The sequence below is a fragment of the Desmodus rotundus genome, chromosome 4, assembly GCF_022682495.2.
Source record: "Desmodus rotundus isolate HL8 chromosome 4, HLdesRot8A.1, whole genome shotgun sequence".
In the NCBI taxonomy this organism is placed as follows: Eukaryota; Metazoa; Chordata; class Mammalia; order Chiroptera; family Phyllostomidae; genus Desmodus; species Desmodus rotundus.
In genome coordinates, this window is record NC_071390.1 from 47438176 (window position 1) to 47456157 (window position 17982).

Below are 17982 nucleotides of genomic sequence, written 5' to 3' on the forward strand. Positions count from 1 at the left end.
ATGGGATTCTTAAGTTTTGGCCTCTATTTGTAGCCATGATTATCTCAATGATTGAACTCTTGAAATCTACAAAATATTTGCTAGGAATCTGCAGAAATTTAATTTGGATAAAATGGCTTGAATTACAGAAGTTATTGTATTAACTTCTTTTGAATTAAATTCTGTGAGAACATTAGTGGGGAATAAAAGGAAGATGGCTCAAGTCTTTTTTTTTTTTCTTCCAATCTGCACCTGAGGACATGTATATTGATTTTAGAGAAAGGAAGGGAGAGAGAGAAACAACAAGTGAGAGAGAAACACTGATTGGCTGCCTCCCATACACACTCTAACCGGGGATCGAAACTGCAACCTAGGTGTCCTATTTTTCTGTGTATAATACATACCTTTTGCCCAAATTTTTGAGGGAAAAAATAGGATGAGCATTACACATGGGTATAATGGAAACATAATCCCATGTATGATGCACATAAAAATGTAGGCACACATTATACATGGGAGCACATTATACATGGCAAAATACAGTATGTGCCCTGACCGGGAATTAAACCTGCATCCTTTTGGTATACAAGACGACACTCCAACTGAATACCTGGACCTGGCCAGGATGAGGATGGCTAAAGATTTTTCTTTTTTTCTTAAACCTCTAGGTGATTCTGAAGAAATGTGTACACAGTCCTGATGAAGACAGAGCATTTAAAGTCACTAAAATTATAATGAATCAGATATAAAATGGAAAAAAATGAAGTATACTAAATATAAGTATACTGAAATATACTAAAAAATTACTGTCTCATTGAATGAATACTTCCATGAATTCTATCAGGCAAGGTTTTAGGTCATTACTGAGTGCTAGGCTCTGGGAACACAGCAGGGAACAGAGACAAAAAATCCTGCCTTCATAGCGCTTACATTGTAGTGAGGGGTAAAGAGTAACAGACAGTAGAGACAATTATGTCACATTTTAATGAAAAATAAAGCAGGAGGGAGACTGGGGGATGGTGAAGAGGGTGAAGGGGATTGAGAAGGACAAATTGGTAGTTACAAAACAGTCACGGGGATGTAAAGCACAGCATAGAGAATAGTCAATAATACTGTAATAACTGTACGTGTCAGGTGGGTACTTGAGAAATTGAGGGAACACTTTGTAGAGTATATGATTATCTAACCAGTACGCTGCATACCTGAAACTAATACAAATAATACTGAATGTAAACTGTAATTGAAAAATGAAGTGAAATAATAATAAAGCAGGGAAAGGAGACAATGTGTGTGCATGTGTGTGCATATGCTACTTTAGGTTAATTATCCAGCGAAGGTCTCTGAGAAGGTATGAAGGCATAAAGAAAGAGCAAGAACCATTTACAGTTATCAAGGTGAAGAGAATTCCAGGTACGTGGAATAGCAAATATAAAGGCCCCAAGGCTGGAATGTTATTGGAGGGTTCTAAACTCAGCGAAGGAGCCAATAATGCTAACGCAGAGTAAGGTAAAGGAAGAATAATAGGAGATGAGACCAAAGGACAAACTGCGTAGGATCTAAAGTGTAAGGAGAGGCCATCATATCATTTTCATTTCCAGGTGACTGGAGGTGGTAGGATCCATGTCTACTGGGAGTCTCCGTAGAGTACAGCTTTCTTCTTTCTTGTAATCAGATCAATTTACCCCAAACAGAAATCTTCACTCCTTTTCTGGAGGGTTTGAGCCGGGTACTGCCTTTCCGAGTGTCACCCTTAGTTCTACCTGGTCCCCCCGCACCCCGGTTCTAAAGCCTCCCTATAGAGTTGTCTTTGGTTGGGTAGGAGAGGGAATACAAAGAGTTCAGTAATTGCCCAAATCAGCTTTAAAGTAATTCTATTGCTTTTAGTCCAAACCCACATCCCCGCCATTACAGTAACATGCAACAGCAATTCCTGAGCCTGTCCAACATTCCAGGGTGTGAAATGGGCTGCAGCTTGATCACCCTGTCCCTCCAGAGGCTTACAATTCCATCTTCTTTCCTCTGGGAACCTCAAAAATTCATCCACCTATTTTCCAGAACGACTTTTTCTCCTGTTCACTGTTTTTTAAAAATTGTTTTGGTCTTAGAATTTGTATTTCTATTCCTTCACTGTCATTCTAGGGAGATTCTGGGAGTGAGCAAAGACAGATGTGTGTTTATTCCATTATATCTAACCAGAAGTCCTAAATTTTTTTAAATTAAAAATTGTATGAATTATTACACAGTAAAATTGATTTTTTCTGGGTGTGTATATACTTTTCTGACCTTTAAACATATCTATACATTATTCATGTAACCACCACCACCACCAAACAGGATATTGAAGAGTTCCACCATCCTACAGAACACTATTGTGTAACCCCCTTCAGTTAACACTTCTTTCACCCCTAGCTTCTGTTCGCCACAGTTTTGTCTTTCCAGGAGTGTCATATAAATGGAACCATACAGTAGGTAATCCTTAGAGACTGGCTTCTTTCACTCCGCCTAAGGATGCTGAGTCATCCCAGTTGTTGCATGTGTCCACAGTGCATTCCTTTTGATTGCTCAGTAGTATTCCACTGTGTGCATACAACACAGGTGGTTAATCCATTCAACTACCGAAGGACATCTGTCTGCACTGTTTCCAGTTTTTGACTTGTTTGAAAATTTCTAAAAATACAGTATTAGAAAAATTGTGGTATAACACACCAAACATAAAGTTTACTCTCCTTACCCTTTTTAAGTGCACAGTTTGGTAGCATTAAGTACATTTACACTCTTGTGCAACCATCACCACCATCCATGTCCAGACCCCTTTTTATCTTGCAAAACTGAAACTCTGTACCCATTTAATACAGTAACTCCCTATTCCCCTCTTATTTATAGAATTTATTTTAAAGATTTTATTTATTTATTTATTTCTAGACAGAGGGGAAGGGAGGAAGAGGGGAAGAGAAACATCAATGTGTGATTGCCTCTCACGTGCCCCCTACTGGGGACCTAACCCACAACCCAGGCAAAGTGCCATGACTGGGAATCGAACCAGTGACTTTTTGGTTAGCAGGCCGGTGCTCAATCCACTACGCCATACCAGTCAGGGCCATTTATAGATTTTTGTGTAAACATAACTTAATATACCTAGGACTGGAACAGGTAGGCCATGTAGTAAGTATATGTTTAACTTTATAAGAAAACTCCAAACTATTCCTAAAGTGGCTATACCATTTTTATTCCCACCAGCAATGTATGAGAGTTCCCAATGTTCTATGTATCTTTGTTGTTTTAGTATTGTATTTTTTCATGTTAGCTATCTTAAAGGTTTTAGCCATTCAGTTTTAGCTGGGGCTCTATCCAGCCCCTGTCATAGATGATATTTTTCTATATGAACACCATCAATACCACAAATACAGAAATGCTATCTAATTCATACACAATTAAAATGCACACATTGTAGAGTAAGACATGTTTTCCTATAAAAGTGACCGTAATAGTGTAAAATGGAAAACAACAAATGATAAGAATTCTATCAACAGACATGTTTTCCTTTTGCCTTTACACTGAAACAATATCACAGATATGTTCCCCCCTACCTTTTCCAGTTCCTTCCAATCATAATTTGTGTTTCCAATAACCATTGCTTGCAGTTCATTAGGCTGGAAGAGCTGAAGGACTTTTCCTCCACAGACTTTATGAAAGCCCGTATGAAAAGCATCAAATAAGGAAGCCACCGATTTATTGAATATGTAATCCACATAAGCATCAACAAATTCCTGCCTAGAAATGAAAAATCACACATGCAAAGAATATAAAAATCATTTTTAAGGGAGAATACATATTGTAGTCTTATTAAAACTTTGAGTGATCCTGTCCTTTTTGCTACTTATCCACAAAACTGATTAAGTATGAATAGGGTTCAAAGGGGACAAAGTCTTTATGGAGAAGTTTCTAATTCTTTCTATACAAAAATCTGGTATATCTATGAGACATGTAGACTTATCAATCATTCACAGGCATTCCTGGCTATTCTTAAGTGAAACATGTCATTTCCTAATAGAAAGATAATGCAAATGGCTATCAAAATAATTTCATCATAGTCACTAATTATTTACAATTTATATGCATCACTCCACATGCATCCCTAAAAAGAGCAATCTGTTGTTAAAGGTATTAGGTGATGAAAAATTGAGTTTTAGGATTCAGGCTATCTGACATACTATATAGTCAGTTTCCCTTGGGTTTTAAGAACTCTGGGAAAAAACTTATTTTAAAAACTCAACACCAAGGGGCAAAATTAAGCATTCCTTTAGGATAAACATTAGAGATTACAAGCTCAGTTTCTTTCCAAATGTACATATGTGTATATATACATGTGTATACATACACACAGTTCTGATGGGTTTTTTGCCTGTTGTGATACAAAAGGAAACTGCAAAGAAAAAAAGAAAAGCCCCTTAACCCTGTGATTAGAATTACAATTTTATTCGATTTTGTTCTGTTAGCCACAAACACTTTATGCAGTCATCTCGTCAAATAAGTAGTGAGAATGGGTACTAGAGGATTTCAGTATTTTATAATCTTATCTTCAAAATTAAAAAGAATGATTCTACACATGGAATACTGGTAACTTTAGTCATCTACAGATAATTTTCTTAGGAAATTATAATTCCAAACTAAATTTACAAAGAGAAAAAAGGGTTAAAGGACACCATTGCAAAATATAAAATATATTAGGTTCTGGTGAGAAGAAACAATTTTCTAATGCATAATTTTATAATTCACCTAATTAGAAAGTCAAATTTATCTATATTAGTTACATCTCTTGAAAGTCCCTTAAGCAAAAAAGGCTAAATTGCTTTATGTACTAATATTTTTGTCTCCAACACTTTCATTATATAAGTAGGACTGGTAGTACAGGATCGAGATTCTTTCAATTATTTCTAAAGTATTTAATCTATGTGAAATAATATTTTTTAGAAACTTAGAGAATTAGTCCAACACTAGAGATTTTAAAAAGCAAAAAAAAATCTTTTAAAATCATAGTTTTTCAAAACCAGTATTAAAAAAATAGCTAGAAAACCTAGTTTTTTTCACATTATTTTAGAAACAGCTTCATTTTTATCAAAGTAAGACATATGCACAGTTAAAAATGTCCAACAGTAATAATTCGAACAGCCAACATTTACTGAGCACATACATGTGCTAGGTACTATTCTAAGCATCTTAAAATTATTGCCTCATTTAATCCTCAAAATTACTCTATGCAGTAGTTACCATTTACCACCCCATTTTACAAAAAAAGAGACTGAGGCAAGGAGACATCAACTACTAAATTAAGGAGCAGAATCAGGATTATAATCATTGGGATGAAATTCCTGGCAACAGTCATTGAACTAGTTTGTCTAAAGAATTATAACTGAATTGAAGAGAACAAAGCAGGTCTCTGGTCCTACACCTTTCCACCAGAAATTCCTGTTATTCAAAGGCAACTATTTAACTCTTCCTGCTGTTCCTCCTGGTATTTACCTTCAATCTTCAACAACACAGTTTCTATTGTTATTCTTTAACTTTTCAAATTTAAATTAATATCTAAGAACTGAATATCTATTGTGAAAAGTGAGGATTTACCTTTTTTAAAAAATATATTTTTTAAATTTATTTTTAGACAGAGGGGAAGGGAAGGAGAAAGAGGGAGAGAAACATCAATGTTTGGTTGCCTCTCACACGCCCCACACCAGGGGACCTGGTCCACAACCCAAGCATATGCCCTGACTGGGAATCGAACCGGTAACCACTTGGTTTGCAGGCCGGCACTCAATCCACTGAGCCATACCACCCGGGGCAGGATTTACCTTTTATTTAATTGCCCTAATCTCACCTTGCCTCCCAGAGGCATGTAATTGTTCCCATTATAACAATTTTTGGTTCAATATTCATTGCTAACATTTTTATTATAAATATTATTCACAATTAAGCTACAGAGTATTCAGTGGTTACCTTTCTTTTCTTAAAAACAACTTTTGTTTCCCTTAGTTTACTACTTCATCCCCAACTTCAACAGAATTGTCAACCTCCTCTGGATTCATTCAAATATATTAGGTAGCATCAACTGCATTTTTCTCCTGGAGACAAAACATCCTGAAGCCCTCCGCCCTCTTGTTCTAACCCAGATTGGTACTCCTTCTACATACTGCTGTTCCTGCAGAAGGAATCCTCTTTGCCTCTCTCCTATATTGGATCCTATTTTGGGGGATCCTATGTCTTCCTTTTTCTTGGTTTAATTGCTTGTTTTGGTAGAACACATCCTCCAGTAACTTCCTGAGAAAAATGCATTGGAAGGAAATTCTCTGAGACTCTGCATGTATGAAAATGTTTTTATACATTCACACACTTGATAGTTTCAATATAAAATTCTAAGATAAAAATCATTTTCTCCTAGAATTTTGATCTAGCTCTAGTGTCACTCATTAGTAGTCTGCTATTCTGACTCTAATTCTTTGTATATGGTCTGCTTTATTCCCACCACCATACCCGCCCCCCCACCCCCCACCCCAGAAGGCTTTTAGGGTCCCTTTTTTCCAGAATTTTGAAATTTCATGTACTTTGCCTGATATGTGTCTTTTTTTCACTTCCATGTTTTCAATCTTAAAAGGCACTTCAGGTCTGGGAAATTTTTCATTACCATTTCTGTGACAAATTCCATTCATTCCACTTCTTTTAACTTTTAATAGTATCCATATGGATACTATCCTTATCATTTTGAGGATACCAATTTCAGTTTCTTCATCCTGCACTTTTTCTGTTTACTTGAAATTCTTTTCAACTGTTTTGGTCTTTCCTTAAATGCCTTAGTGACCTTTGGCTATCCATTCACATTTAAAAGTTAGGCAGAATCCTACCATATATTGTAGGATTCTTCCACACAGGAATCCTACAAACTCCCTGTTTCAGTTCAGCCAATTGTCCCTGGCTGTGTCTAACAGTCCTCAAAACCACAGTACCTTTACTTTAATCTCTCCAGAAGGTAAATTTCCAATCTTCTGCTCAGGCCAGAGAGGGGAAGTTTCCAGGCTACTGGTGTGATAAAGGAAATGGGTTTCTAACTGCTGTTCGTAACAGCTAATCTACTTGTTTCCAGCATTCCCCTAAAGCCCATGCATTTTCTAACATATTTTTTACTCTTAATTTCAGAGTCTTTATTCTACAATATGACCTGGATGCCTTCTTGGCTCCTCCCAGTCCATCTTAGTTACACCTGCCTCTGGTTGGCTTAAGTTAGTTACCACTGTCTTCTAGCTTCCAAAAATGTGTTTGCTGTTTTCTCCTCTTTCTTCTCTTTGTTCTTGTTGTTTATGATCTTTTTAACCCTTTATTAATATCTTGAAGGGATTTCAGGAGCAAAAGGCAAATTATTTCCTCACTGATCATTAAAAAAGTTAAGTTTTATGAGTAGAAACTTAAGGTTGTGACATGTTTCTAAATACAGAAAAAAATGCCTATTGAATCTTATTACTACCACTGATGCTGCTACAATTCACTTACCGATTTTGTTTGTTAACAGCTGTGTCTGCACCATTTAGAACCAGCTCTTTCACTTCTGTTGCACCAAAGTTTTCAACTGTGATCTATTTAAATTTTTAAAAAAAGTCAATGTCAGACCCAAAATTTATTAATAACCTGTTATTACAGTCTACCTTTCCCTCATTAAATATAAGAACTAATAAATGAGGTAAAATTCTGCTACTATTAGCTTATTTGAATTCTGTATAAAGTCACATCTGCAAATTTTCATCTTCTCTTGTAGTCTGAAATCCTACCAAGACTAACTAGTTACAAATTACCAAGTGTTTGGTTAGTGAAGAATAGAAAACTGAGTATTTATTGTGCATACAACTTTAGACTGGTAATTACAGGAGTAAAATATTAGAAAGTTTGTTTTCCTTGGAAAAGTAATAGAATTCAAGTGTCAGAATGCATTCAGCTTGGACCAGCTGTGCATTCTTCCCACTGGAAAGCTGCTAGTCCTGCATTCCTCCTATCTGTCCTGTTGCCTTCTTGGTCACAGGTGATTTTCCCAGTTATGCCGTTAACTTGGTTTATAAAGACAGTTGGTTATTTTGAAACTTTTTATTTCCCTTTCCTATAGCCTGCTAACTTTCCGATAAATATTACCATTCCACCTTTGCATCTTTTCTCTATTTCCTCTTTTTGGAATATTATCTTGTTCTATTAAAACATTTTTTAGTACTTGCTATTTAAAAACACTATAGTGGGAGACAGATGATAAAAGATAAATAAATCCCTGCCCTGGAGTTTCCTGTCTAGTAAAGAAGAAACGGGATGTGTAAACAACTCATTATAATAAAATAATGATATAAGAGAGACATGAACAAAATGCTATCAGTCCACATAGGAAAGAAAACCTAGTTCCGACTGGAGAAGCGTGAAAGACCTCGAGGAAGACGCGTCATTTAAAAAGCATCTACACGAATGAATAGGGCTGTGAAAAACTGGGAATGGTGCAATTTCTGACTGAGCATAATGACTGAACAAAAGGAAAGATATGGAAGTAGATACTAAGTTCTGAAAAATGTATGGCGCTAAAAACCAGGAAGGTGGGGTATGTGAAAGAAAACTGCAATATGGTAACACTTGGTATGAATGGAAGAATACAATGAAAGTTAGAAAGCCAGATTACAAATGTCTTTGAAGCCCACTCTAAAGCTATTATTCAGCAAGCAATAAAGAGCCACTAAAAATCTCTCAAAAGAAATGGCAGTGGGAATGTTCTAATTACCATAGTTCTTGGATAAACTAAGCATTCACAAACTTCGTGATTGATAAATTAGAAATTAAGATGCTTGGAAATCAATGTTTACTCAATTGAGATGATTAATAAAGATTCAAAGACAACTTATATACTTATAAATGAATTAACTGAACAAAGGAATCAAAATTTCAAAGTTACAGAAAGAAAAAGTCCAGGGAAGATTTTTTCCTTCACATAAACAATTACTGAGATAAATTTATTTTACCTTAAACCTAACCAATTTTCTTAAAATTGCACCATGTGCCAATTCTTAAAAAGATCAAAGAATATATAAATTTTTCTGAGGGGGCACATAATTTTTTTGGCAAATTCTGCGAGAATATGGTATCTTTTGTCAGCTTTGACCATAAGATTATAAAGAGGACTGTTTAGGAGGAAAACAAATATGGAAATAAGGTTTTTCAAAAAGCCCCAAAGATTTTACCTTTCCCTAACAGTCTAACTTATAATATTCAAATCATTCCCTTCTGAAGTGCCTTATCATAAGCCTTGATTTTTTTCTTCCTTAATTGTCAACTAGTCTATTTTTGCCGGATCCTGATTTGTCAACAGCTCTTCAAGTGACTGGATCAGTTATTCAACATTCTTTTCACTAAATTAACACAATTCTGCATCTTTTACAAGATTTGCAATTTCATTTTCCAAATAATATTTCAATGTATGTGCATTTCTATTATGTACGTCAGCCAACAGTAAGACAGACAAAATGGGCAAAGAAAAACGTTAGTGTGAAGCAGAAAGGGATGTCTGAGTGGAAATTCATTTTTTAAATGGTAAATTCATTAGTGAATATTCTCATGTTACAATAATCTTTGCTTCTCTAAAATATTTTTGTAATTGCAGGCTCAAAAATGAACACTTGAATAAAGATGACCCCTATATTTATAAGGATCTTTCGTGTAATGATAAAGCACATAGGCTTTGAAGTCACAGAGCTGGGTATAAATACTATCTCTGACATGTAATGATTGTTTTCAGTTTCCTTCATCTGTAAAATAAGGATAGTAATACCAATCTCATAGGACTGTTATGAGGATTAAATGAAATAAAATGCATGTACCAGGACTAGCATATAGTTAATGCTCAATAAATGTTAGCTAAAGGGTTCTTTAAGAACTCCATCCATCAGAATAAAGAAATACCATAAGGCACAACTGTTAAATAAAAGGGATGATGAATAATAAGGCTACCCTATGGCTTTCCATCTTACCGTAAAATTAAGACAAAATGTTTCCTCAACATTATCTTCTGGATAATCCAGTAACTGTTGCATACTTCTGCAAAACAAAAAAATGTTCCTTTTAGGTAAAACATTATGGGGTATTTTGACTGTTTTGCTTATGAGTAAGTATATAATTCTCCTTCATTTTTGGTAAAATTCTTTTATTAATTTGTTCTTTTATATTTGTTTCAGTATGGTAGATGTATAATAGCAAACTTAAAAATGACGCTGAAGGTAAAATATCATTCTAAGATTTTTATCTCTTCCTCAATATACAAGGCCATGTATCCACCTATTTTTATCATTTGTCCTTATGTATATACAATTTTTATTCCATTTTATGTAATAAATAAAGAGAAATTTTACATATTCCAGCTAGGCATGAAGGCGATCAAAGTCCAAGTAAATCATTTAACTACTCTCAGGGAACACCTTCCTAAATTTTGTATCTGGTATTCACAAAGTACTGTTAAACCACTAAAAATTTAGCAAATTGTTTTATACCTCTTAAGTCTGTCAGTAGAAAATTCTGGATCAAGTAATACATTGGGCTATCCTTTATTAGAACAGCTTTTATTTTGGAAATTAAAAAAAGAACAACAAAATATAATTATTCCTAAAAGGAAAACTTTCTACACATTCCCTATTTCCTAAACACCACCCTTGCCACTTTTTACAACTAACCTCCCAACATCAGGCATTAGTTCTTTCAAATCATCCAGGGATGGCTTCTTTTTCAGCAGTTTCTTATATAAAGCCAAAGGAAAATGGAGGTCCACAATGGTAAAATTATAAATTGCTAATCCACAGACAACACCAATCAAATGGAACAAATCACTGTCTTCAAATGTCTAAAAATATAAGGAAAAAAAGTAAAGACTTGTTCTCCAAGTTCAAAGAGTAAATATTTTTTTTGATTATTACAAAAACAAATACTTGTAGAAAATTTGGAAAATACAGAAAAAAGTAATGAGTAACAAGAAAAAAGTACATTCTCATTCCTATCTCCCTGGGATACATCCCTGCTAGTATTTTTGTACATTTTCATCTGATGTGTTGACTAGACAAAATTAAAATCTAGCTGAGATCATACTATATATATAACTGGCTTTTTCCCCAGAAATATCAACATTTCCATATCATTAAAGCATTAAATTAATAGATATTGACTAAAACTTTTTCTGATTTAATGAACATCCAAAATACGGAAAATAAAAAAAGCATAAAACAACTCAAACAATTTAACAATATTTTTATGTATTTTTATCTACTGTAAGTTCAGAAAAATAATGTTAACAGATATTTGCAGTTTCATTTTTCTACTTATAAGTATTTTCTTACGTCATTAAATATTCTCCCAGAACGTGATTTTTAATGGTTGCGTATATCATACAAAAGTATCATAGTTTGCTAAAGTGGCTATTTTACTATGACTGGACATTTAGATTGTTAAAACACTGAAAAGAATACTCATTCAACCTCTCCCCCCATCTTGAGAGAGTAATATACGGTCACAGAAAAGTCTTCAGGAGTACCAGTTAAAGAGAAAAAAGTTTTTTTAAATAGATCTGGGGCTCCAGATATGGTTCAGTCACCATCTAGCCTCAGTGTTTTCAAATATAAAAGTATTATTTATATCACATGGTGGTTGTGAGGATTAAATGGGATAATGTATATAAAATGCTTCTAGTGCAGTTCCCAAAGCACACAGAAAAGGCTTAATAAGTGTTTGTTATTCTAACTAGTTAGTAATACTTAAAATAAGACAGGCATCTTTTTTGCATATATTTTGGTTCACAGTTTGGAATATTTCATTAGGAGAACTTCTGCACTGTAAGGAAGAATTACACAGTGAAAAGGTTTAGCATACTTCTAAACTGTTTTCCTTCACACCTGTTCCAATTTACACTGCCATGTGTAGCCCAGGAAAATGCCTATCTTTCTATATTTTCATCTACATATACACACTATAAACACACAAACACATTTTTTATCAGTTAAAAATGACTTGTTTTAGTATGTATTTTTCACTGTTAATGATACTGAAAAGTAGGGATTTTTTTTGTGTGCCTGTGAACTGCCTTTTCATGTACTTGGCCCATTTATCTTTTCAGGTTTTAGTGTTTTCTTATATATTTGTACTTTAATTCTTCATATACTAGGGGCATTACCTCATGTCACATTTGTTACATATATCCTGTCATAAGCCTTTTATGTTTGTTATGCATAAATTTCATATTTTTAGTGTCAAATTAATCTTTTTCCTTTGTGATCTCCAACAGTGCACTTAAGTTTATAAAGTCCTTCTTAAGTAGGGAAGGCTGCCTAATGTTCTTACTATGTTTTCCTTTGAAATCCCTTTAAATGAGAGTAAAGGAAGAAAAATGGCATAAACCCTCAAGAAAAAAAAAATAGAGGAGAGTTTTTTTAATTTCTAAATCCTCTGTCCACTGGCGGGGGGTGGAAGGAGAGAAAGAGATCAATGTGAGAGAGAAACATCAATCAGTTGTTTCCCATATACGCCCAGAACAGGGACCGAACCTGCAACCTTTTTTTTTTTTGGTGTATGGGATGACACTGCAATCAACTGAGCCACCCGGTCAGGGCTCGGGACAGTTTTAATAGCACCGAAGAGATGTTAATATTTCAAAATATTAAAAAAATAGGTAAATGGCTGGTAAGTGATTTGATAAAGCAGAAAAAACTGCAATAGTAGCTTGTAGGAAGAAAGCCAATGAAAAACAAGCTAATGGGTGCTACAGGCTCAGGAATTGGAAGTACCAATCAATATGTGTAAAGTCAGAGGTAGCCCAGAAAGCTCAGCTGGTAAAACATAAGATCTGAAAGTCAAAGGTATTAGAGCGGGACTGAAAGTAGAAGTCTGGTAGAAAGTCCGTTGCCACTTCTGGAGAAAAGGAACAAAAGTCTAATCTGAGACAGCTGATGGAAAGGGATCAAATAGAGGTCTGTACAGTGACCAATAAGAACCCTGGCTTTTCTTTCCAGTTATTTCAAACACTACCACAACTTTTCTTGAACATTCACAGGGTAAAAAACTTTATATGCTGACCTTTAAGGGTTCCCCCACTTACTCACTCTGAATAATACCTGTAAATCATTGAGCAGATAACTATAAACATAAAGTATCTAGGTAGCTTTCCAGTGTCACACTCTTAAGTGTAAATAAAAAGCCAAGGATCACAATAAAAGACAAAAGTAACCTGTAGGAATAAAAGCTGCTATGGAAAACAAACAAGAAACTGTGTTAAACAAAAAAGTGTCCAGTATTCAACAAAAATTTCTTAAGCATGCAAAGAAAATAATAAAACATAGTTCATTCACAAGAAAAAAAGAAATATAAACTGCCCTTGAGAAAGCCCAGATATTGGACTTATGAAATAAAGACTTCAAATCCACTATCTTAAATATGCTCAGAGAGCTAAAGAACCATAAAAAAAAAAAAAACCCAGAAGCTAAAGAAAAGCAGGATAGCAATGTCTCATCAAATAGAGAATATCGATAAAGAGATAGAAATTATAAAAAGAAACCAAATAGAAATTCTTGAGCGGACAAGTACAATAACTGAAATAAAAAATTCACTAGTGGGGTACAACAAAAGGACATTTGAGCAGGCAGAATAAGAAATCAGCAAATCTGAAGATAGGTCAATTCAGCTTACCTACTTAGAAAAATAATAGCATAAAAAAGTGAAGAAATATGAACAGAGCCTAAGAGACCTGTGGGATACCATCAATTGTACCATCACACGAATAGTAGAGTCCCAGAAAGAGAGGAGAGAAAGAGGTAGAAAAATATTTGAAGGAATGGTTGAAAACTTTCCAAATTTGATGAAAGACATAAATCTAATATCCAAAGAAGCTCAACAAACTCCGAACATGAGAAACTTGAGATCCATACCCAGACACCTTATAATCAAAGTGTTGAAAGGCAATTATGAAGAGACTATGGAAAGCAGCAAAAAAGAAGCAACTCATCACATAGCAGGGCTTCTGAATGAGATTAACAGCTAATTTCTAATCAGAATCCAGGCATATGAAAATGCAGTGGAATTACATATTTAAAGTGCTGAAAGAAAAAAACTGGTAAGAAAGAATTCTATATCCAGGAAAATCTTACATAAAGAAAAAAATGAGGAAGTCTGTTGCTATTAGACCTTCCCTACAAGAAATGCTATAATTTGTAGGCTAAAAGGAAAGGATGCCACACAGTATCCCAAAGACATACAAAAAAACTTAAAGAACTTTGTAAAGTAAAGGTAGTTACAAAGGTAAATATAGAAGTTAATGTAGTATTATTGAATTTTTGATTTGTAACTCTATGGTTTAAAACACAAACATAAACTAATGATAATATAAATCTACATTGATGGGTACATAAGACAGAGCTATTCTAGGATCAGAGTTTTTGTATATTATTGAAGTAAAGGTGATATTAATTCAAACTAGACTTTTAAAATTAAGATGTTAACTGATACCCTCTGAATTACTACTGAGAAAATAACACATACAGAAAAGAAAATGAGAAGGAAATCAAAACAATACACTAGAAAAAATATCAAACACCAAAAAAGAGGCAATAACAGAGGTATTGAAGAACAAAGAAAATATGACGTAGAAAACAAATAGCAAAATGGCAGAAGTGCTTCCTTATCACTAATGACTTTAAATGTAAATGAATTAAATTCTGCAATCAAAAAGCAGAAATTGGGCCCTGGCTCATGTGGCTCAGTGGACTGAGTGCCCGCCTGCGAACCAAAGGGTCGCTGGTTTGATTCCTGGTCAGGGCACATGCCTGGGTTGTGGGCCAGGTCCCCAGCTGGGAGCCTGTGAGAGGCAACACATCATTGTATCTCTCATATATCAATGTTTCTCTCCATCTCTTCCCCTCTCTCTAAAAATAAATAAAATCCAAAAATAAAGTGGAGATAAATGAAATAGAGAATAAAAACAATACACAAAAGCAATTAAAACCAAAAACGGATTCTTTTAAAAGAGCAACAAAATTGACAAATCTTTTAGCTAGAATGACCAAGAAAAAAAGAGAGATGACTCACTTTACTAAAATCAGAATTGGAAGTGGAGACATTAATATCAACCTACAGAAATAAAAAGGATAGTAAGAAAATACTATGAATAACTGCATGCCAACAAAATAGATAATCTAGATGAAATACACAAATTCCTAGAAACACATAAACTACCAAACAGATGCTAGAAGAACTAGAAAAGTCTAGAAAGAAAGAAAGAAAAGAAAAGAGGAAAAAAAGAAAAAAGAAAAGAAAGAGACAACCAAACAAAAAAACCCAAAGCCCTGGCCAGGTAGCTCCACAGCTGGTTAGAGCATTATCCTGATAAACCAAGGTTGGGGGTTCAAACTCCAGTCAGGGAACACACAAGAAGCAATGAATAAATGGAACCAAACGAATGTTTCTCTCTCTCTGCCCTTCCCGCTCTCTAAAATCAGTAAATGAAAAAATAACAAAAAAAAAAGAAAAATAATACTATTACAAGAAAAGAAACTGAGTAGTAATCAAAAACCTTCCCCCAAAAGTAAAGATTGGGGCCAGACTCCACCAAACATTTAAATAGGAATTAACACCAACCCTTCTCAAACTTCCCAGAAATGAAAGAGGAGGTAACTGTTCCTAATTTGTTCTATGAAGTCAGCACTACCATAATACCAAAACCAAAAACATCACATACAGAAAGAAGAAAACTATAGACCAGTATCCTTCACAAATATGGAAATATTTATCATCAACAGAATACTAGCAAACCGAATTCAGCAGCATATTAAAAGGATTATACATCATAATCAAGTGGGCTTTATTCCAGGAACGCAAGGTTGTTCAACATAAGAAAATCAAACAATGTAATATATCACATTAATGGAAGGAAGGAAACTATAATATGATCATTTCAATTAATGCAGAAAAAGCATTTGATAAAATGCAACACTCTTTCATGGTAAATATATTCAACAAACTAGGCAGAGAAGGGAACATTGTTAACACGATGAAAGGGTTTTATGAAAAAAAACCCATAGCTAACATCCCACTCAGATCAGGAACAAGAGAGAAGCACACTCACTACTATCACTTGTATTCAACAATGTACTGCAAGTTCTACTCAGGGCAATCAGGCAAGAAAAAGAAATAAAGGTATCAAAATTGGAAAGAAAGAAGTAAAATGAAATCTCTTGGATTTGTAGATGACATGATCCTAAATACAGAAAATCCTAAAGAATCCACAAAAAAACTATTAGAGCAAATAAATGCATTCAGCGAAGTTCCATGATACAAGATCAATACACAAGAATCAGTTGTATTATCTGTACACTAGCAATGAACCAAAAATAAAAGCAAAAAAATAATCCCATTATACGAGCATCAAAAAGGACAAAATACTTACAAATTAATTTAACAAAGGAAGTGCAAAATTTATACACTGAAAGCTACAAAATACTGCTGAAAAAAATTGAAGATCTACATAAATGCAAAGATATCGCATGTTCACGTACTGAAAGGCAATAATGTTAAGATGGTAATACTTCCCAAAGTGATCTAGAGATTCAACATATTCTTTATCAAAACCTCAATGGTCTTTCTTTAGCAAAAATGGAAAAGCTAAAATTCATACAGAATTGCAAGGGACCCCTAATAGTCAAAACAATATTGAATGAGAACAAAGTGAGAAGACTCACACATTCCAATTTGAAAACCTACTACAAAGCACAGTGAACAAGAGAGTGAGGTACTGGCCAATGGTTAGACAATATACATCACCAGCATAAAACGGAAGAGTTCAGAAAGAAATCCATAATGGTCAACTAATTTTCAACAAGTGTGCCTAGACTATTCAATATGGGAAAGAATAGTTTGGTTTTTTTTTTAACAAACAATAGGACAATCAGGTATTCACATGGAAAGAATGAAGTTGAACTCTTATCTCACACTGTACACAAATATAAACTCAAAATAGATCAAAGGTCTAAATATAATAGCTAAAACTATAACACTCTTAGATGAGAACCCAGTGTTACATCTTCATGACCTTAAATTTGTCAATGGCTTCTTTATTATCATACCCAAAGCACAAGCAACAAAAGAAAAAAACAAACAACTAAGTCTTTACTAAAATTTAAAACCTCAGTGTATTAAAGGGCATTATCAAGAAAGTAAAAATACAACCCACAGAATGGGAGAGAATTTGTATAAGTCATGTATTTGATAAGGGTCTAGTATCCAGAATATATAAAAAAAAGTTCTTAAAAGAAAAGTATCCAATTAAAAAGACATTTTGCTGCCCTGGGTGGTGTGGCTCAGCGGACAAGTGCCAGCCTGCAAACCAAATTGTTGTCGGTTCAATCCCCAGTGAGGGCACAGACCTGGGCTGTGTGCCGGGTCCCCAGTAGGGGGCGTGCAAGAGGCAACCACACACTGATGTTTCTCTCCCTCTTTTTCTCCCTCGCTTCCCCTCTCTCTAAAAATAAATTTAAAAAATCTTTAAAAAAAAAAAAAGATACTTTGCTGAAGAAGATATACAATGACCAGGCAAGTACATCATTAGCCCTTAGTAAAATGCAAATCAAAACCATGATGAGACATCACTTTACACCCACTATATTAATAAGAAATTATAAACAAATATATTTAAAATATATATAATAATAAGAGGGAAACAGCAAACATTGGCACCAGGAATATGGAGAAATTGGAATCCTCATATATTGCTGAATGAGATATAAAATGGTACAGCCATTGTGGAAAGGTTTGGTGGCTCCTCAAAAAGACAGAATTTTCATATAACCCAGCAATCCCACTGCTTGGTATATAACCAAAATAACTGCAAAGCAGTGTATAAACAAAAACTTGTACAATACATGAGTGGTCACAGCAGCAATATTCACAATATTTTACCAAAAGAGGTAAACAACC

At 34.3% G+C, this 17982-nt stretch overlaps 1 protein-coding gene across 5 annotated transcripts in view; it reads right to left on the reverse strand.

Annotated features, from left to right (window-relative positions):
* The window catches only part of LOC112305483 (probable E3 ubiquitin-protein ligase HERC4), a 146347-nt gene that overhangs the window by 28221 nt on the left and 100144 nt on the right, over positions 1-17982 (reverse strand). For 3 of the 5 annotated variants that reach the window (XM_024561212.3, XM_024561210.3, XM_045196068.2), the window contains 4 exons: positions 10710-10876; positions 10014-10080; positions 7516-7598; positions 3567-3750 (listed from right to left, as the gene is read on the reverse strand). In XM_024561212.3, the coding sequence (XP_024416980.2) occupies positions 3567-3750; positions 7516-7598; positions 10014-10080; positions 10710-10876 (501 nt within the window). Of the gene's footprint in view, positions 1-696; positions 3751-5826; positions 6292-7515; positions 7599-10013; positions 10081-10709; positions 10877-17982 lie in introns of those variants that run through there. The other 2 variants (XM_053922699.1, XM_053922700.2) reach the window with 2 other exon arrangements.